The sequence below is a fragment of the Polyodon spathula genome, chromosome 10 (assembly GCF_017654505.1).
Source record: "Polyodon spathula isolate WHYD16114869_AA chromosome 10, ASM1765450v1, whole genome shotgun sequence".
NCBI classification, from domain to species: domain Eukaryota; kingdom Metazoa; phylum Chordata; class Actinopteri; order Acipenseriformes; family Polyodontidae; genus Polyodon; species Polyodon spathula.
The window spans coordinates 33,512,057-33,535,034 of NC_054543.1; the positions used below are offsets into that span (position 1 = coordinate 33,512,057).

General features: G+C 35.9%; 1 protein-coding gene across 1 annotated transcript; it reads right to left on the bottom strand.

Moving 5' to 3' along the window:
• Positions 1 to 6,414: 6,414 nt before the first annotated feature.
• On the bottom strand, positions 6,415 to 22,393 carry LOC121322156 (WD repeat-containing protein 75-like). The gene is made up of 21 exons (XM_041261716.1): positions 22,296 to 22,393; positions 21,366 to 21,495; positions 20,672 to 20,737; positions 20,479 to 20,578; positions 19,722 to 19,846; positions 19,451 to 19,521; positions 18,803 to 18,919; positions 17,993 to 18,081; positions 17,592 to 17,750; positions 17,155 to 17,214; positions 16,926 to 17,041; positions 16,575 to 16,750; positions 15,763 to 15,914; positions 14,484 to 14,664; positions 13,678 to 13,772; positions 13,475 to 13,570; positions 12,868 to 13,037; positions 12,519 to 12,578; positions 11,993 to 12,130; positions 11,771 to 11,862; positions 6,415 to 7,775 (listed from the first exon to the last, which is right to left on the bottom strand). Exons 1-21 carry the CDS (start codon positions 22,379 to 22,381, stop codon positions 7,571 to 7,573), a joined length of 2,484 nt encoding a protein of 827 aa, XP_041117650.1. The 5' UTR covers positions 22,382 to 22,393; the 3' UTR covers positions 6,415 to 7,570.
• Between the last annotated feature and the right edge of the window lie 585 nt (positions 22,394 to 22,978).

A 22,978-nucleotide genomic window follows, 5' to 3' on the forward strand; every position in this document is an offset into this window, starting at 1 on the left:
AACACACCTACAGTTCTGTCTTTTTCTTTATTACGGCTGCAAAGAAAATGTACCAGCATCCCTCCAGCTTTTCAAAAGAAGTATTCTTCTGAAAGGAGAGGCCATGTTAAGGGCTAGGCAATGAGTAGGATTATTCACAGAAGGCATTGTGTCCAGTCTACCTACTACCACAGCCATGAACCCGATGTTTCTGGTGACAGACCGGGAGTTTATTATGCAAGACCGGGTTTACTGGGTTTTGGTGGTTATATTTGCTCAGCTGTTACTTTACAGATGAAGTAGTTTTAGCCAATAAGTTTACATTCTGCTGAGTTGGAGTATTTGAGTAACACTACAAACCTTGTTATCGATCCAAGAGGTTGCCATATGAAGTTAATGCAGCAACCTAAAAACCTAACTAAACCACCTGAAAGGTGTATTCAGCACAGAGAATCCGCTTTGAATGAATGAATGAATGATCATGATCTCAATTGCAGATGACTTCTAAACTGTGAAGAGCACTCGGGGCCCGACTGAAAGATAAATTTGGCTGGAGGTCTCGTCCGTTGGTGCCCAACGGTTATCTGCGTGAGGCCTGCTGGAAATACAAGAACAGTTACACGCACACCAGTGCCGCAGATAGAAAGTGGCAATGGCCACCTCCCCCAAGAAGACGAGGCCGCCAAACCATGAATGAATAGTAATAAATTATTAACATGTTCCATAGTGGCACTCTGCCACATATCCCCAAGATATTGAATTTAATGCAAATCAGCAGCTGAGACACGGCCCATCCCCCAAAGCATGACAGCACCTAGGGAGAGAGCCCAGCCTCTCAAACCCGACCACTCACCTCGTAGAACTGAATACGAGCCACTCAGCACTCAGGTAAGGAAAACCCCACTACTCGCATATTTAAAAAATTTTAGGGGGAAACCTCAAGAAATCCGTGGCTGAGGGCAGCACTTCCTCCCGGCTCTAAGCGTTCAACTCCCGTTTCGGCTTCCCAGCGCTTGACTGGGCAGCCAAAACAAAAAGAAGTGACAAGAAAGAATAACACACAGGGCTTTTGTGTGCTTGCTGATGATGTTTTGGTTAGGGGTGGATTCTTCTTCCAGAAAAGCAACCAAGTTTACAATTATGATAGTGTTCATACTTGTTTTTTTTTTGTTATTTTGTTGCAAACTAAACCAAAACCCTGTTTTAACTGCTGGTTTTACTGACCCTCAAGTGTGGTCAGTGTGACAGACCATAGGAAAGCATAAGTTAAACGCACAGTAGGCTTTTTAAAACCGCGTTTAAAAACAGCAAACTAGAATTGTCCTGTCATAGAGCTGTGGTCATAAATGCTTTGCTGCTGTGTTTTACAATATCAGTAGACAAATCTATTGTGTTTTTTTATTTAATGCTGTTTTTCCTGTGTTAAACTACTAACACTTTAACTCTTTATCTAACACTCAAGCACAAGAAGTAAAACCAAAAGAAACTACTACATTATTGGATGAATCAGTCACAACTCACACAGACACTTCACTGACAACTTCAAATTTCAACAACAAAAATTAGAAGCTATAGTTACGATCCAAACAGTCAAATGGTATCATGACTCAATCAACCAGCCTGTGATTCAGTTTGCGACTAGAGAACCGACACACACCTTGCCCCTAGGCTTGGATTTCCATCAAGGTGGATCCTCTGGTCAAGTCTCCATTATATAAACATGTTCTCAACTGATTTAACCTGGTTGAATTAAGCAGTTCAATGATTATTTCTAGACATCTCCTTGGGTGTAGTTACAATAATCTAACCACAATTTAACAAAAAATAGGAAGGTTATTATAAAACAGACAATGTTCTGTAACACTTCTGATTTCAGAATTTGTTTTGTCTACATTTTCAGCCTACATGACCTGGTGTTCATTAGTGACAGATTGAGAAGCAGGCAGTACTTGAGAGGGCTATTTTTTTTAAAATTAGGGGATAGTTGTTAGCTGTAGCACATCCTATAGATGTGTATTAGGTAAATCACAAGAGTCACTTTGCTGAATCCTAAATATGGAAAATCCAATTTTTCAACAGGTACAAAGTTGGTCTTTTTACATTAACTATATCTTATCCTTTAAACACATTTATTAATGGCCTCTGACCAGCTACCTGGGTGGCACCACAAAATCAATAAAGCTACAGTTGCTTCTGGGAAACAGGAGAGGACCTGCAATAAGAGGCATGTTATGATCTTACCTATTAGCAATAGGTATGTTGCAATTTGCTTGACAAATGACAAGTGAGACAGAAGAGCACATAAAAAATATTTAATAAAGTGAAATTATCCATTTATTGAATTTCAGTTAAATGTTAATACAGTCAATATACATGTTGATAACGACCACATTCCATGCCTGTTCTGTATGCTTCAAGTGGTATATTGGTAGTTTCTATTTTCAGTCTACTCTCTAAGTAGATACCAAAGTTTCCCTTTATGATAAAGATTAAGATTATTCAGCTCTGACTGAATAATGTCAATTCAAATCATACCAATATTCTTACTTGACGTTAGGAGTCAATATTAACCTCTACTGTAGTTGACAAAATTGCTAAGTAAGCGTAAGAGAATCAGCATATTAAACATATCAGGTTAAACATATATATTGGTGTACATTAGATTATTAGTGTATTTGTAGCAGCCCTTTTGTTTAAGAAACTTGCAGCAGTTGTGTTGAGATTAAATTTCTGTGGTCTTGGAACTCACTGTGACTCAGCATTTCTTTGATTTACAGATGTGGATTTCTGGATGTGTGGCCGGTTTTCACAGCTGGCTTTGTATTATCTAAACGTAGGTAGTCAATGAAATGTGCTTATCAGGGTTTGTGAAAGGAAACCTATAAGGTCCTTTATTTTTTATAATCAGGTTAATGTCATTTAGAAGTTTATATCTCATGTATAAAACCAGTAAAACCAAAGATTTACATCACTAGCAATACTGAAGAAAACCGATTGTATCAAAAAGGGATTGAAATATTGAAATATTTTATATCAATATTTAAATGCTGATCACAACAGCAAATGTGTTTAATTAGTAACACAGTACAGACATTCATTTATATGAACATCAACACTAGACATAACTGTCAATGTTGTGTTTTTTTTTTTTTAAAGTCAATTTAACAGTTATTTTCAAAAGATGTTATTTCTAAAACACTAAGACTATAACTAACAACAGATGTGTCTTCCTTAATGTTCATAGTCTTGCAATATGCAATAGAATTTTAACATTGTTTTTCTTCTAAGACATATACTGTATGCATTTGATTTTCGCAGAATCAACAATGAAAACAAGTTATACTGAAACCTTTAAACAGTTTAAGTCGTTAAACCTTGTCTTTAGGTGAATATTGTGAAACTAGTGCCGTATTGTTTGAATGTTCAAATGCATGGCTTTCCAAATTGAAAACAAGAATTGCAGGGGAGAAGAGAACCTTATATTATTAACATTGTTCCTGGTGAACTAGATATTAGCCAATATATACAGGCCCTAACATCCAAGTAGAATTTATTAGATGGAACATAACAAATGGCTACAGTAACCTATTATTTGGGTTCTGCCTCCCAGCTACTGCAGATGACATTTCTTTTACTTTGTATGTCTGATGAAGACACTGGCTTAAACCAGCTCTACTTTTTTGGTTTCCTATTTAATGCGCACACATCGTCAGAACATGCACATTGTATCAAGTGGCACTGAGATTAACAGTGTAAAGGGAATCCAGAAAATAAATACATAAATAATTGTTTTGAAAATATATACAGTATTTTGGAATGATAACCCTTTTTATAACAATTCCACACTTAATGCCTGTTTATTGTTAGCGCTTGTCCTTAGTTTATTTGCATTGCTAAGTATATTATATTCTTAAGATACTATTATTTTAAACACTTTTAGTGTCTGTGGTTTATTTCCATTATGATTTGCTTGAATCTGTTGTCCATATAGCGGCCTATAATTATGTGATTTAGCTTACTTTCCTAGCAAACACTATTTGGAGCATGTCATTTTTTGGGGCAAATATCCCAGTGTAAATGCTGTGTTTGCTTTACTTCTACAAAAATATGTATGTTTTCAACAATTGTAAATTGTGGTATGTAACTTAATTGTTTGTTATTTTTGCTGAATACAGTATTAATTATTAGATTTAACCATTTAAATAATGACTTACTGTATTACAACACCATGACTAAGAATAATTTAATCCGTGGTGACATTCCATGTTTGCTGATTCATGAATGTGCTTATCAAGGGTAGATTGCTGAATATATTGTTACACTTCCTTATGCAAAAACACAGTCAGGTTCTTTTTTTACACATGTACATATAGTTATTTATAAAAGAGAACAGTGGCTTTTATGGTCATCTGACAATGTGCTACATGCTTTGTTTGCTTCACTGCTCTTCCTGAGATTCTGCAAAGAAAAACATAAAACCAGCAAATAAATTGAAACAGGTAAGAGCAGTTAAACAACATTCTCATTTTTTTTTCATGCACGTTTTTATCAGTAGGGTGTCAATAACGTTTCATATCCGCTGGTTTCACAGACCCTAAAATGAAGACTAGTGCCAATTGTAAAATTAATCATATACAGTATTATAAGCTGCATCTCCCTAGCTATGTATTGTAAGGCTTCCAACCTGGCTGGGGAAGCCTATTGTTATTGTAAAGATTTTTATTTATTTATTTATTTATTTTATTAGTGTCGGTTTTCTTCCCAAAACTTTAAACTGCTCCTGCTTGCATGCAGTGTAACCAATCAACATGAATCTTTGCAGGTATCATCTCATGCAGATTACAGTTCAGCTGCAAAAAAGATTGCGCTCCTGCATGAACCAAGATGGCAGTCTGATGCATTTTTTGGAAAAACTTTTCAAAATCTTCTTTGGGAAGCGGTGAACTGATTGATCTGAAACTCCTAACCTGGTAGGCGTCATCCTGGGGACAGTGAAATTCAAATATGTTCTTTCGTGAAACAAAATGGCAGCCAGACCTACGTTTCGTTCTTAAATTTAAAACCGCTTCAGTTGAAAAATGGTTTATTTGATTAACTCCAAAGTTGACAAGCATTATCCCTGTGTCAATACAATTGACTTTTTCAGAAATGGTGTTTGTACGTAACCAACATGGCCACCGGATGCATTTCTTTAAAAACCTTTCAAAATCTTCAGTCAAATGTAAAACTAGCTTATAACTCCTTACAATGTGCAGATAGGGTAATAGTTACTATAGGACACAGCGTAAAACTCCTTACATTTTGTAGACAGGGTCATGGTTATTATGGTGTTTAAAGTTATAAAGCATTGAGATAACAGAACTAATGCAGTATGTTAAATTGAAACTGCTCTATAAAACTGATCTGTTGCAGACACTTATGCTGCATTGCTACAGCTTGCCAAAATTTCCAACTGGTACTGAGCTTGGAAGCCGTAAAACTTCCTGACAGTTCTAGTTATCTTTGTTTTTACATTTTAAAAACATACCCACGATATAGTGAAGATTCACAAAAAGAATTAGTGTGGGCCGGGAAGAGCATTCCAAAGGGGTTTACCCAATTAAGAGTTAAAAGCAGGGGTTTAAACATCTTCTTACATCTGATCAGTAATATTACTAGTTCTGCTGAAGCTCTTCCGCTTCTTTGCTTCTATTTGGAATATTACGCAGATATTTCAAAGACAATACAGCAATGGCTACATCTTGGTAGCTAATCACTACGTACAACCTATATGGAAATTATTTTCAAATCTAAAGTTTACTGCAGGATCAATTAAGTTATTGGAATAATGCATTTTAATTGACTGTATATATTAATCCCAATGGCCTGAAAAGTTTAAAGCTTGAAATTGGTGCTATTCTGCGAGATACGTGCTAGAAAGAACAATCCTACACACACAGAGAGAAAAAAGAAAAATGTATTGTCCTCTCCAAACCTCCACCCAGGCAAATCTACTGCCAAGCTAATTGTGGAGTTTCCTTGCCGTGCAAGTCATGTGACAGACAGGCTCTTATTACTTGCTGAAGACAGGCCAGTGATCACAAGTGAGATGCCAAACTTGCAGTCTGTCCACATACAACCACAGTCATGACTCCTTATATCGCCTATAACAAATTTAATGTAGACTACTTTTAAAAACACCAAGAAATGTAACAAATGCTAGAGCTTTCAAATATAAAACAAGCCCTAGGTAATCATCACCATCTCATCTTAACAAACTAGTTTGTTCACATGGTTGGGACTAGCATTCTGAACATCTGTTTTAGAAGTTAAAGAAACAAGCTCTTTTTTTTTTTTTTACATTTTTAAACTGAGAAAAGTAAAATGACAAAATATATGGTCCTGTTATTGTCCTACAACAAACTCACACTGCACACTTCAGTGATACAATACCTAATGGTTGTTTATTTTATTATTTGTACTTTTTTTTTCAGGTTTTTAAATCACAGAAAAGGAAACTGCTTAATATAGCATGTCTAAAAGCTAGACTTGAATGGTATTTTAATAAAGTACTTTTGCTTTCCACAGAAAAATCCTAACTTGCTGGTTGCAATAACACTTTTCTATTGTAAAAATGTTCAGGTACAGAAGGAAATATCCAAAATACAACAGATCCACGAACCAGACCTGGGGTCAGTAACAATCAGGGATCCAAAGAAGCTGCGTACCTGCCATTTTCACACATTAAGTTCGAAATACACACTAAATTTAATGAGTAAAAATACAGCAATTTTGCTCCCCCTCCTGCCTTCCTCCCCTAAAACTTCCACTTACTACATCTCACAGAATATGACTTCAGTTACTAGGAAACTGTACACAAGAAAAACCAACCCAACAAACATTATCCAAACTCTGGCTAACCCTGTTGTCTGCAGAAAATCACAGTAACAATAAAAAAAAAAATTCGAAGCTACACAAGTTGAATCGTAAACGTCCCAGTCCAGCTAAATCCAACTCAACTATCTGAGGCAACCACTTTAAAAAAAAAAAAAAAAAAAAAAAAAAATGTTGTACAGTAGGTCAAAGTTACATTGCAGTTAAATGCCTACCTCATTACTATTAAAGATTGTACAGTATTTATCAAGATTACTCATGACTTAAAAAGGTAATGTTGTAATTTACCCCTCGAAATATGTTTTGTTCTGTGTTAAAATTAAAGGGCAAGTTACTCCCAAACCCAAAACCTTATCTGGAGCGCTGATTACAATAGTAATTGTGCAGTTTGTAAAATAAAATGTAATTGTAATTGAACCTTGGCTGTAATTACACCATACCATTGATTGATTACAGTTTAATTACGCTTTTATTTGCAATTCAGTCATTATTCTTGTATTTTCAACCACTCATGGGGACCCCGTTGGTTAAATAGATATAAAACACAGTAGCATGTTTCTGCCATTTTATTACAGTAACAACAAAATGCAGATAACCTTTTTAAAACAAAGTTACTAATTACATGACCAAAAAGCAAAACAGGTTTAACTTTTCTAGAAAGATGATAAATACTTTATTGCATGTTCTTTTATTTGACATATTAACCATGATATGGTTCTCATGGGCGCGTGCCATGAAATGGGCACAGCCAGCTGTAATCAGCTTTTCTCACTTTCTTCAGGTCCCTTTCTTCCGTTTTAGACAGCTTTGGCACCAGTTCTTCAACCAAGTACGCTGGCTTCACTTTGTGTTGAGAATCCATTTCCTGATCAGAAGTTTCATCTTCCTCTTTCTCGCTCTCCATTTCCTCCTCAGGGACCTCACTAACAAAAGAAAAAGGGAAATTATATCATGTTTTCATTTTTTCAATTTTTCTAAAATGATCCTAGATCGATAATTGATTTGGATTCCTGTGAATTCTTTGTCATTTTTTAATTAATGTAAAAACAACTTTTTCTATCTATCTATCTATCTATCTATAATAAATTAGAGGTGCACCAATAAGATTTTATGGTCCAATACAGATAGCCGATAATGATCTATTTCAAACTACTGTACAAGAACAATAGTAAATATCGTTTACATGTATTATCAATGCACGGGCAACAAATACTGTATAGATTTGTTTTACAAGACAAAAAAAAAAACATTCATACTACAGTAGTATATGGAAGGCTGTGTGGTCCAGTGGTTAAAGAAACAGGCTTGTAACCAGCAGGTACCTGGTTCAAATCCCAGCTCAGCCACTGACTCACTGTGTGACCGTGAGCAAGTCACTTAACCTCCCTGTGCGCTGTCCTTCGGGTGAGACGTTGTAAGTGACTCTGCAGCTGATGCACAGTTCACACACCCTAGTCTCGTATCTTGTAACGCGCTTTGTGATGGTGGTCCACTATGAAAGGTGCTATATAAAAATTATTAAAAACACTTTGCTTCTGGTGTGCGTGTGTATATCCATTTATATACATATAAATGCGAAAAACTATTATAGCCCAACATTGGAACTTGTACTGTACTATAAAATAACATAACATTTTCAGATTGTTTTAAGCACACTACACATCACAACCTGAACTTCTCACTTGTTCAAAACCAAAATTATATCAATTTAATTTCCGACTGCAAAATTCGATCAAAGTTAACAAATTACAATTTTTTTTTACTTTAAAATACACATACAACTAATGCAGATTAGGCAAGATAAACAATAAGGTAATATTAAATTATACTGTATAAATAATAACAACAACAACACTTTTTTCAGGGGGGAGGGGGGAACACATCACACTGATGTTCTACTCACAGTTCTGGATTTATAGAATCAAGTCTGTGAGTGGAAGTTTTTTCCTTACAAAAAGCAACATTTCTGCTTTTTCACACACAATCCTGTTCCTCTTCTCATCCACAACATGTGAAGCAGCACTAAACAAACGTTCGCTGTCAACACTGCTGCAAGGCACAGAAAGAAACTTTCTTGCAGCTTCGGCCACAGTTGGAAAACGGCATTCGTTCTGTTTCCAATACTGGGGTTTTTCTGATTTTCTTGGAAGCGTTTACTCACTCAGGCAAGTCTGGGTCTGTAGACAAACACTGCTGCTCTGTTGCACCCCGGCACCGGTGCATTCCACCAGTATTTCGTCAAACACTGAACACAGGGTACCGCTTACTGTAGGAGTCCCAGCATCTGGTTTATTCTGTTTTTTCTGTTGGCAGGCTCTGTTGATGTCCCACCTGTGCCACTTGTGTTTGATTTTATCAGTTCCAGATGTGTCAACAGCATTCCCTTGCATTCGCCTTCCAAAATGCTATCTGATTGTGTAGTCTCCTAAGGTGTCATAAAACTTGCCAAGCTACAATGCAGTTGTACGATTGTGGTGTTAAAAGTTAGTTAAAATGCTTTAAGAATCATTTTTAATTACGTAACCTGTAGACACAAGTTTAATAGTTATTTTAAGTATCCCAATAAACCTGAAGGGCTTATTGTGTTTTAAATAAATATTATAAACTAATAACTATTTAATATTATCCTTTGAATATATCACAATGTGTTTATTTTGTATAGAGAATGAAACTGAAATGTATATGCTTCTCTAACAAGGACCAGGGGTCACAAATGGAGTTTAGAAAAAGGGGCATTCAGAACAGAAAATAGGAGACACTTTTTTACACAGAGAATTGTGAGGGTCTGGAATCAACTCCCCAGTAATGTTGTTGAAGCTGACACCCTGGGATCCTTCAAGAAGCTGCTTGATGAGATTTTGGGATCAATAAGCTACTAACAACCAAACGAGCAAGATGGGCCGAATGGCCTCCTCTCGTTTGTAAACTTTCTTATGTTCTTATGTTCTAATGAATGTAACTAAAGTTATATTGAATAGGATGTTTAAATGATAAAATCCTTTGATCACGAAATAGGCAGATACATTCCATTTCTAAAGCACCCTTTCTGTGTGACACGCAACTGTCTATCAAATACTGTGAACCAATGGAAAGACCGACAAGGACGTGTTTACAGTACAAGGGAACGCCTATACATAGTGTTATTTAAACACAAAATAAGGATTTTCACTCTTGCTCGCTGGATTTGCTCTTTCTTCAAAACATCTTATCACTCTCAACTCAAAACTCTGAAGTTCTTCAACGAAGATGCAATGACGTAATCTTCAAAGCTGTCCCGGAGAAGATGGGCTCCCTCCGGAACGACGAAAGCTTTTGCTTACAGACTTCACAGAAATACTGTACTGCGCTGCTGCAACTAACTTCTACAGAGAGGATGACCATGTTAAGAACACTTTGTTTTAAACATCGCACCAACAGAATAAGTATCAAACTTATATTGTGTGTTTACAAGTAACTGAACTGAAGCCATGCAATTGAAATTGTCACAATATGTAATGTGCGTCTATTCAATTAGATGCTGAACATTGTACTTGACCAATTGGAAGCTAGTGCATGTATACGTAATACATGACTGAACCAAACAATGCATGATTAACTACTAAAGACTGCTTCACTAATGCACAACTCTGTGCCCAGAGAGTTTGAACATTCATTATGAACATTTAACAATGCATTACTTTTCCTTGAATGTTCTATTTCGTTTCTTCTTTACACATATGTTTTTAACTATGAAGCCTAACCTTTATTCTTCTTCCTTTGAGAATATGAATAAATGTAATACATTTGGATTGTTAAGTTTCTTTGTCTTATAACAAATACACATTTATGACTGGTTTGAAATACTTAAAACATACATAATTAATTGCTAATCTCTTTTCATCATGAATCTAGGGATAATTAAGCCAGAATCGCTGGTTCTTATTGAAGTATTGTGTTTATTACGGTTAATAATTACATTGAGCTATAATGGGTATTTTCTTTAATGGTAATTCCCAAGGACACAGTTGTAACAAATCCTAGATATACAACGTAAATATGCACGACAATGTGCAACACAAGGCAAACTTGATAGGCCGGAGTCTAGCATTGATTGCCTTTGTCAGAGATAATGGACGAAACATTGCAATCAAATTAATTTTGGTAGGTGGATTTTTCCACATTTCAAACACCTTGTCAAGGGTTAGGATTAGGGCCTGGAGTATTGCCTTCTGTAAATCGAATCGTTGTCAATCCATTCGGCAGTTAAACTCAGCATTGACATTACTGAAACACCTAAGCTCCAAATATCAACTGTAAAGCTTAGTGCTGATACTTTCAATGAGTGTCCGTATGCGATTAAAAACAACATTGTAGAGTTCTGGCAGCGCAGTCTCTGACCAACTTTCTACTAGGTACTGTCTAACGAGATGCCAGACATTGAATGAGTCAGCGAAATCCAGAATCTTATATAACTGAAAACAGCTGATCATCCTGAGCTATAAATTCAATTAAACGTTTAGTTATTTCCTTTGCCTGTTGAGCTTCACAATCAAATTGCTTTGTCTGTTTTACTGCTTGAATTAAAGTTAGCTGCATTGACTTGGGTGTCTTCCCATGCCGATAAGCTACTGATTATCTGTGCACACCTAATAAATACATAAAATTATACACTATATATTTGTCATTTTCTAGTATTACTTCACCATCTGTACTGTACACTATTGTTATACAAGAGTTCTGTAATTAAAAGTGAGCTCATTCCTTAAATGCTTTAACCTGAAGTGTCATACATTTTCAATGATAAAACAGCCTTCAAACCCAAGTGTAAACATGCATGTCATTTTCAGTTCCAGGTCAAAGGCAATGTTGTGCAATTTGACTAGAACAATCACGTTCTGCATCTCTACAACAGAAGATTACACAGGTTTCAATCTCTTACCTCTTGCCTTCCTTGGATATTAGGAGAGAATTCACAAACATTGTGCACAGGAAAGCTGCTGAGGGTAGAACATGAGCCGGGGTTTGAAGTAACTGAGGGAACACAAAACAAAGCCTGCTTATCCAACATAACTGTGAAAGGTGAAGAATAAGAAAAAAGCAGCCACATTTAAACCTACACAAAAGATGAATTTTCCTCAATGTTATATTTTTACATACTGACCTCTTTAATTGCAACAGATCCCTGTGGTGACTGAACCTGGGCTGCAAGAGTCCCATTTTCAGCATCCAGCCTTGCCCGTCTGTGTTTTCCCAACAGCAAGTAGAATGGAGTTACAGGGATGTTCTCTTCTATTAAAAGCTATATAAAAATATAGATAACACAAGAATACATTGTTAGACATTATAAAATACATATTGACTTAATTCCATCCTTACTGGCTCAATTATGAGTGACAGAATCCTTAAGAGGTCACCGCCATAGCTTACTTTACATTTAAGCAGTAGGTTTATGAAACAGGTATGCAATACACAGTGCTCTTAAAAAAGCCATGCTGATATTTAAAGGGTTCTTTAAAACCATTTGAAAACTGCTGTAATTACTACACACCTCCAGTAAAAACAGCATGCCCTTAATTATGAAAAAAAAACAGAACACAAAACAATACGACAACTACAAAGTCAGATTATAGGAACAGCAAGAGAAATGGAACAGTTGTTTCATTTTGTTTAGCTGTATAGGAACATACCTGCTTGCTTGAAGCTGTAAGCCTGTCTTCTTCTGTCTTTGTACTGAATGTCATTAAATCCTTAAAGAATAAGAAAAAAGCTATAATCTAGAGAAACACAAAAATCAATTCACATGGTATGCACAGCATAGAGATATTGTGAGCCACAATTGGTTTGGAGGCCGGGGAGAAAACTATACTACTTCACCATATCTACGATTGACAGCTTTCAAACTTAAATGTAGATCTCAAAATCCCATTCATAAACACAATGGTTGTGCAATTTAAACTTTAGCCAAAAGCAACAGACAGGTCATTTTGATTTACTGTGAATGGGTCTGTGACAGTGCAGAGCAGTAATTAAAATTACCATGTCTCTAGTCAGGAAGTAGAGCTGCGATCTGTTCAGCCACTGGCTGTTCTCGGAGCAGTTCTCCTCTGGCACCTCCCGGGGGGTGAACACCGCTCGCTGCACGCTGCCCTGGCAAATATCCTTCTGCAAGTACACAGGTCTGGGTTCACTGGGCCTGAAAACAAACACTGGGGGAGAAAACAGCAAAAAGGGTTACGTTTGGGGGGGGGGGGGGGGGGGGGGGGGGGGTCACACTGGGGGGGGGGGTGGGGGGGGGGGGTAGGTAAATTAAAAAAAACTTTAAAATATAAACTAGTCGATCGAGAATATATATAATATAATTATAGAAAGTTTAACATATAATAAATTTTTTAAATATATATTTATCTATATAGCTATTATATAATATATATAATACACACACACACATGTGTACATATATATATATGTATAGCTAAACAATTATTGTCAATATAACTAAAGTAGTTATTTACATAAAAATAAATTGTGTTACAAGTGTTTTTACACAATGTATGTTGAGCCTTTAAATAAGAAAAAAAAAAACTTGGAAATGAAGAGGTTAATGGTGAACTATTTTTCAACTGAATTAAGCTTTTGTACTCACAGTCGGAATTCTCTGCCACACATGAGAACGCAGCAACATTTTCAGACAGGGGGTCAGCCTGCAGCAGAATGACATTTAACCCGACGCTCCATTCCACTGAAAAACAGCAAACACACAAAATAATTACCCAGTCAAACAAACATGGCTTAGAATACAAATGAACTACCAAGTCAAATGAAATCAGTGCATGCTAGGACTCTTACGTGTACAAGTCAGCAGGTTCCAACAGCAGAGAAAGTTATTCGTAGTGGTACCGAGGAGATACTTAGAACAGCTAAGCCTCCCAAAACAAAGGTCTCTGAAACAACAAAAGAGTAAACTATCAACTCCTTATTCCAATGCAGTCATATCAAATAATAAAGCCACTTTCACAGGATTAAACAAGTATTATTTTACACCACTTGTCATACACTTACTCATAAATCTCTAAATCTTGCACAGCATTTGCTTAGTTTTAAAACTAGACTTCTATCCAGCTATTTATCTTTTATGATTTATTAAAAGGACCTTGGTTGTTGGAATGCCAAGAAAACAAAGATTTTTTATTTATTTTTTTTTTTTTACTTCAACCGGTACAAAGCCCAACTTATGTTATCATTTTGTGAACCACTTTGAAAAATAAAGTTTAGGTATTTGTTTAGTAAGACAGAGGTGACATTGAAAGAGAAAGTTACAATATGTTGAAGTTAACAATTATTTGTAAAAACACATAATATAAAAATCACCTTCACAGAAGTTTTCCCTGTGAAATTGTAGTGTTCTGGGTTTTCTACATATATAATTTTAGCTTGGCTTACATTGTTTAAGGGCAGAAGACTTAGTCTGCCATTCTGAAGAACTATACAACTATCTAGAAACTAAATTAACTTCTCATATTTGCAAATAAGTTGCTTACAAATGCTCACTGCCTTTGCACTTAACAATCGAACCTGTTATCTTAAATTTGAATGTGCTATTACCGAACTACGGTTATGGTGCATTTTTCTTATTTTACTTAAAATGTACTGACTTTATTTTCCCTGGAGGCTGGCAGAATGTGCACACGAGATCCCAGGTGTTGGGGTTCCAAATGGTGACAATCTGCTCGAATCCCACTGCTAACAGGGAGCTATCTTCAGAGAAGCAGCAGTTTGTGGCCAGGAGATTGTGATAGTTGCCAACGAAGTCACAGCTCCAGCATACATTCTCACCTGGAGTTTAGAGAAAGATTAGAAAAGCACATAGCCCTGCAGAGGCAGAGATGCCAACTTTGGAAAGTAGAAAATACGAGCGGAAATATAGTAGCAGAATTTTTCTGTTTCCTTTTTTTTTGTTATATAAAGGCCAGCAGCTGCTAGCCCTAGAAATTTAAAGGCTCTTAGGTCCTGGCAAGCCAACGACCTCATTTTTGCTGTTGAATGTATAATTGTGGTGATTGTAAACACATGGCATTTTGAAATTAACAACCCCAATAGAACATACTTCAACACTGACTTTTTTTTTTTAAATTTGGAATTGTATTTATTCTGGATTTAAATATTAGTAATGAAAGGTGCTACCAAACCAGCACAGAAATACTAAACTTTATAAAAAATAACTATCAAAATAACACCACCTCAAGAAAGATTTAACATTGTTTTTCTATTTACATTTTTACTACTCTGCAACTATCAAAACACAAAATGCTATGTAGTATCCAATAATTAATTCATTATTTAAAATTGAGTTAAACCTCAAAACCCATTTGCACAAACACAGCAATGGGGAGTGTCAGCTTTTGCTTATTGCAGATGTTTCTTCGTACCTATGCGAGTGACACAGTGATTACACCCACCAAGTTTCACAGAGACATCTGTCTGGCAGTATTCACAGCAGACATGAGATTGAGACACTTCTCCTCGATCTTTTAGATGGAGGAGAGTGACATTTTTTGTTTTATTAGAGATTCCTATTTTAATAACTGATTGTCACTGAAATTTGTAATAAAAATCACGGAGCAGTCACTAAATTTGTTCAAAATCATGGAGGAAGGGGGAAATCTCTGCAGAGGATATAAAACAATGGAAATCCATTGCAACATCCATTGTTAATTATGATGCAGTGTTCAGGTTTTCAATTTGAAACCTGATTTAAATAATTACATTTTTTATTTATTTATTTTTAAATTATTATTACCACCACATCTTGTTGCAGCACACAAAACGGGATATAAAAAAGCCTCCCGAAATAAACAAACAAAAAAATCCACACTTATTACCCCAAATGTAACGTACAAAACACTGTCATTATTAGAACCATTGCTAACTTACGATATATGTCTGAATCATCCCCCAAGACCCAGGCTTTAAACCGGCCATCTCTTCCAGTGGTTACCAGCATTGTTGTTTCATTTGTGTTGCAAAAGCACAGTGCTGTGACATGGTCCTCATGTGGGGATGTTATGGTGGTGTTCAGAACAAAGCTAAAGATTCAAAGAAAAATGAAAAGAAATAACTAATCTCAATAAAACACTGTCAACTACTTGGAGATAATGCATTCCGTTTCAGTAGAAGACAAGACTCCCACACACAAAAAGACAGTTTTAGACTGGTTGGATAGGTTCCAAACTGTACTCCAACACTACTTAAGGGAAATACTCAAGTGCAAGATTATAAATGGAATCACTTAATACAAAACAAACATTATATTGGAATGATGAACCCCAAAAGAACTGCAGGTCATGTAACAGCTGTACAATGCTGGTAAAGAAAGAAAACCAAACTCCCTGCTTTGCTTTGTTAATTTGGCAATGAAGATATTTATTTCAAAGTTAAAACATTCATATTGTATTCACCGGTGCCATTAATAGAACCAGTAAAGCAATTTTTTTTTTTTTTTTTTTTTTTTTTTAAGAAAACAAATCTTGGCCCCAATTTTAAACAATGCACACCTGTTGACAAGGCACTTACACAAGCAGCAACCCCACCCACCTACAGTGTGGCACTGAGATCAAGGACTCACCGAGGGAACTGCTAAAATTAGAAAGTGGGTCTATTTCTACCCGTTTCATTGTCAAGGCCTGTGGCTAACAAATATCCGATTGAGGGAACGGTGTGCTGTAAAACTGTGCTCTGAAACTTACCTCTGCGTTTCATCCTTGTACACCCATATTTTCAACTGTATCTCCAGGTCAGCTAGTTTCTCTTTCCTTTCTTCTACAGTTGCTAACCAAGATCCTTGAGCATCAAATGCAGCTTTCACAACTTCAAACTGGTGCAGGCCAGACTGGTTGATGTACTCCTGCTGTACTATATCTAGCTGTGTGTGTAGAGAGAAACAAACAAACCAAAAACATTACCACCTTATACAAATGTGTTATACATAAATACCTGCATGAATGCATGATGGAAGAGAAAACACACAAGGGCTAAATGCTCTAGCGATGACCTTTATCTAACTAGTGCGTTGAGATGTCAATTTTAGGGTTACTCACGTTATACAACTGCTTGTCATGCTGAAGGGAATAAAACTGCAAATGTCCTGGCTTTCCATTCAGCACAAGAGCTTTACTTCTTGGGTCAATCATCAAATCTGTTTTTATGTTATCACCTGAAAAAAAACAAAAAACAAAACAAACAGGGTAAATGGATGATGACCAAAAAAAAAAAAAAAATTACCAGAATGTTTTCGGTTTACATTTAAAGAGAATTAAAGTGACATACCTTTTACTAACCCTTGGATAATTGCACAGACTCTGAGATTGCTTTGGATAATAGTGATCTCTGTGGGTTAAAGAAAGAATGATTCTCAAAATCAGATCCATTTTTATTGTGACACAAAGCACTGTATAAGCTTTCAACATGGTTCAGTTTAGCTTCATCTTATCAATATAAATTGGTAGACCATTTAAATAAAGTAAGCTATGAAAAAAAAAAGTGAGTTTATATGCTGCATGCAAATCACTGTGAAAAACAAGACCGGTACTGCTACCCCTCCAAATATTTTCCACATTACACAATTAAACAAAATCCTGGAAACACACATTCCAGAAGGAAAACCAGATAAAGGCAAATCATGTTGGACTTGTGTAAGTGCATTCTAAATATAGTAGTGCTATCATGTACATAAATGTGTACAGAATATGAAATTAAATTCTTACTGTTATCACTGTGGGATGTACAATACAGAGAGCCTTCAGGGGAAGTAGAGATGTGTGTTATAGCAGCTCCCAGACGAGGCAGGAAATCTTTTTTTGTCTCTTCTCCATACCGCCACTGGACCAACACTGACTCAATCCCACCACTCAGTAGATTGGTACCTGTAAAAATGTTGTGAAATACAAATATATATTTTATGCACACTATCAAGTTTCTAGACACTATTAAACTATAAATCAAGCATGCCATTAAATGTCCTGTGTGTTTTTTTTTTTTTTTTTTTTTTTTTTAGAAATAACTTTGTATCACTGCTAACTTCAATAAGCTTTGTAAACAAAACATTTGACCTGCATTGCATTGCATGCATAGATATGAAGCGCCTACTTTACAAGCTAGCTCTTACCTTCTGCTGTAAAGGACAAATCATTTACTGCACTGTGATGCCAGTGGTGTGTAGAGTGTGTGTATTCCTTTTTGCGATTAAAGTTTCTCCTGTTAAAACAAATATATAAAACATATAACTCAAATGTTGTGTTTTATAAATTAAAACACCAGTAAGTGTTGTATAAAGCAATTCAGTAGGTAATTTCTCACATATTGCTTTAGATTTTTTTAAATCATCATGGCTACTATATGGGGTTCTTTAGCTTTTGTGTTGCACACCAGCAAAACCAAATTAAACTTGTGTTTGTTTTTACCTGCATGGACCTCAGAACTACATTTCCCATCATCCTCCTGCTCACAGATGTAACCGAGATGGATTTACCAGTGAGCAGGAGGATGATGGAAAATGTAGTTCTGAGGGGCCCACTCAGGTACATGGGAAGCCATCGAGGCAGGGAACGCAATTTAAAAAGTTTAAAAAAGTGGGCAAAATGTAAAAAAATAAATAAATAAATAATTAACACACACCTTACGTAAACAGCTGTAGCAACACAATAAAATAAAAAGGTCCTTGTGTTCTTTAATGTTGCAAACAAAGTGAAAACAAGCCATTTAATCCTGTTAAATATAACATTATCTGTCTGGATTACTAATCCATAGTTAAGACCCACTTGCAGGACTAAAACCACTTTGACTTTGCAGTTGAAAACATTTGTCTTTTTAGATATAAGTAAACATTGCATTGTAACTGTAAGGTTTAAAATACATGTTATTTTTTAAATTTAAGAGATGTTAGTTAGCGATTATACTTTAAGACAAACTGACATACCAAAGACGTATTTTTCCATCTTCGTGGCCTGTGGCGATACAGTCCTCCTTCGGGTGGCATGCGACACAAGTAAATATGTTGTTAGCCCCCTTCTTGCGAGAGGCATTCAAAGACAACCTTCAAGAAAATAAAAGAATTACACTATTTACAGTAACTATTTAAAAAAGGGAGGGGGATAGAGAAACAAGTACATTTAGACAAAAAACTGAAGGCTTCCATGCACACCTCTGTAGTTTGTCAGGAACTAAACAATATTTATTTTAAAATGTGCATTGTTTTTTCAGCACACAAGAAATAAATGACAGACAGCCTCTGAGACTACCATTTATTTCTCTGGAATCCATAACTAGAGAGCAATACAAATTCAAAATATAGGGCTGGTTAAAAACAACAGTTTAAAAAAAGGCTGGCACCTCACAGATTGTTTGCCCGTTAGCTGTTGTCATCCACAAGTGAAAGTATTGGTTTTCATAGCAAGAAACTTACTCTTCAAAAGGACATTAGATGATACTGGGGGTGAGAAGTTTAATCTCTAACACTGGTTTTGCATCACACTCATGCAACCTACTGCTAGAGGTCTAACGGAACCCTTACGGACACTTGAGAAACACAGTATGTAGGGAAATTATTAAAAACCATTACAGTTACCTGTAAGTCTTTTGGTTTCTGAAGAAATACACAGTGAGATGAAGACCTTTCACTGAAGCTACAAATTCACCCTGTATGTAAAAAAAAAAAAAAAATTAAGCAATCTGGCTATCACACTAACATCTAAGTCCTCTTAATTAAATATGTGCAGAAAGCAAATGAGAAAAACTGCACTGTATAAACCTGTATCAAAATATCTAATCCTTCATATTGGGTGTTATATGTTCTTGTTGCCATTGACACACAGAACGAATCAGTAAATAAACCATACCTCTCTGCCATATGAGGTACACTTTGGCAATTGGCTGACATCATTCAACACAAACGACAATTCTGTGGCTGAAACCTCTTGTTCCGATGACTTGGGAAGCTTAACAGCAACCAGCTGGAAAGAATCTGGCAAATGAAGAGACAGGATGTCAAAAAACATTTGCAAGCAGTTATGGTGGAACAAAGGATTCCCAAGCCTCTTTCCCGGCCCTCCCAACCTCTTCCTTTTCTGCAGCGTTCACAGAAAAACATAAAACAGTTGATGTCAACTAAAACACAAGGCCTACATAAAATCAAACACCATAAAATACATGCTACAACACTGATAAATAGTGCTATATTTCTGCTGTTTCTGTCTCTCCATATAGGTTGTTGTTCAAAACAGCTAATTCTTATTAGTTCAACTGAAATGGTGCCATCTTTGAAATATCTTCCTATTCAAAATTGAAGTATGAAATACAAGCAAACTCAGGTTGGACTCCAGGCAGGGCAAGTCAGTAAAACTAGGTATGCAACAGTAAACCTCAAACCGTTAAATACAAGACTGAATACTGTTTGGATTTATACCAGGCACAAGAAGAAAAGGAGAACTGCGTTACAATAATACACACACTGTGGTCCCTGTCCACATCCCTGATAAAACTATAAAACCAAACCATGTTAGTTATCAACCCACATTAATTATACAGTTTTTAAATAATCCACCCTGATGGAAGGATCTACAATACAGGAGCTCAACTTTTTTTATATATAATTACCTAAAGCTTCATCATTCTCCTTGGGGATTATGACAAAGACACATCCTTCATGGGCTTTAGAGGTGTACAGGGCTAACAGTTTGTAGCCAACTGTGAACGTCTAAAAAGAAGGTAAAGAAACATTATTAAAAATACACACAGGAAGCTTATGTATAACTAAACAGGTTAGGCAAAATAATACATAGCCACATACCTTAATCAGAATGCCATCTGTGAAGTCCCACAGTTTAATAGTGCCATCTACAGAGCAAGAATAGACCTGTAGGAGAAAACATTTAATAAAAATGTGCTGGTGTTGAACATCTTTTGTCTCTTTGCTTGGTTTATTATAGTCTAAAAAATTAGCATTTACCGGTTTATCAATAAAATGTTTAGATCAAACAAACAATTTCAACTTGGTATCTAATCACATCTTGTGTAGTAGGTCACATGGTCTGATGAAAGCTGTGTAACTGGCGTGAAACCGTCATCTCATAAGAAGTGAGTCTGTACCAGGAAATAGAAACCCTTAAATATCTTCACATTTCAAATTCAAGTATGACATTCTAAGCCAATCAAACTCTGTTGGGTGGTGAAAATATTTCTCTAATATTAACACAGCATAGACATGGACAACCATAACACAGAAAGGATTTTTTACTTAGCGCACGTAAACAAAATCTTTAGGAGCCATGTGAAATTTAAAACAGGAATAAAAAGGTGTGTATTTTTAATGTTTACAAGTCACAAGATGGGCATATCCATTCAAGAATTCATGGACACGAATGTGTGTAACAGATGCAAAAGCTGGTCTTAAAACAAGAGAAATATATGCTTAATTTACACACCATGTCAGTCTCAAAGAAAACGCTAAAAAGTACTGTGTGTGTCTAAGTTAGGCTACAAACCTGTAAATGGTTCAGAGGGTTCAGGGAGATGCCTGTAACCAGGTTCGTGTGGCCCTGCAAGACATGCACACATTCTTCAGTGGCTGTGCTGTAAACTTTCACCGTGTCCCCCGAGGTACAAAGGAGGTACCTGAAACAAAAATTAGAACACAAATAAAAACACACACACATAAAAATGATTCATTCTGGCTTTTAATTTCATTGAAGGTCCAGAGCATACATTGAAAGAAACACACTCATGTCACAATATATTTGCTTCTGGTGTATCGGGTTCCATATTAAACCGTACACACTGCTGTGTGGATTTTACATTCAGGTTCGTTGAACTTTTCTGCGAAATCAAACTGTACTTAAAAAAAGAAAATGTGTTTAGCTAGACATTCCATAAAATACTTATCAAACTTTTGTCAGAATATGGTATTACCTCATTAACCTGTTTTTAACCCTTTGTGAAAGAGGCTGGACAGGGCATCAAGCAGGCCAAATTACCACACAGTATCTGTTGCCTGTAAATTTGACAGTCACCTGGGGTGATGTACTTAACAAAATTTTATAAGTCATAAAAATTTTTGAATAATTACTACAATCAAACTTTAGTGTGCATGTTACGAAACGTGTACTGAAATAGGCAGTGAAAATAAAGCGCGGGTCATTCATACAATACACTGTACTCTACAACAGCCTCATCATTACATGACTTTTAAAATTCGTGTCGTAGTGCTAACGAAGAACATATGTGTATATTTAGAAATCCAAAACGAACCACAACGTGCAATTTACACAGTAAGCAGGCTACATCATGCCAAAAACATTATGTGCACGCTAGCATTGCCGGCACAATCTAATACAACAAAGCGATTTGATAATATTTTCCAAAGACATAATGTATACAGCTTACAGTTTGATTAATGTATATTCCGATTCACTTACTTTGAATCTAAAGTGAAAATAGCTTTTCTGGAATTGATTGTACTGCCACCACACCGAACCACGCGGATCTCTCCCTGTTCCACCATCTTTCCCAAAGACTAAACTTTGACCTCTGCACTCAAACCCAAACGAACCACGTGGAATAGACAGGAAGTGAAGAGAAAGCCATGGGTTTACAAAGAAGTCTCGCAGTAGAGCATTACTGCCTGGATATTTTATAAGAAAGTATAGTGCCTTGTAGAATTGACATTGGTTTTAAAATTTGAGTTTTTGTGAACGTGGTGTTTTGACATGTATCTATCTACGTTTCATGCGCTTTATTGTATTTTTATATCAAGTAAATTATGCATATGTGTAACGTGTATATTTGCTGTATAAATATTTATGAATAATGCTAGTATGTATGCAGAAGTTGTAAGCGGCACAGTTTTCATGTCTGCAGACTCGGATCTATTCATACAAAACTGTCGAATTAAAAGTCATTTGAACAGTGAAACATGCAATGTGATACACCTTTAAGAGCAAAATACTACGTTTCTTTATCCCAGGAATTCCCAACATGTAGTTAAAAAAGTCACCCAAATTAGACTTCAGCTTCTACCGCTTTCCAGCATTAGCTAGCTCCCATATTGCTGAAATATTTCTCATGACAGTTAAAAAAAAAAAAAATCCTGTTACAGCCA

Excerpts from the sequence above, each read along its gene's own strand:
- LOC121322156 (XM_041261716.1), bottom strand. The coding sequence starts at position 22,381 with ATGGTGGAACAGGGAGAGATCCGCGTGGTTCGGTGTGGTGGCAGTACA. Across the intron at positions 19,847-20,478 it reads GGAGAATGATGAAGCTTTAG|ATTCTTTCCAGCTGGTTGCT; the intron begins GTAATTATATAT and ends TTCATTTGCCAG. Across the intron at positions 15,915-16,574 it reads TACAAGGATGAAACGCAGAG|CTTTGTTCTGAACACCACCA; the intron begins GTAAGTTTCAGA and ends TTGAATCTTTAG.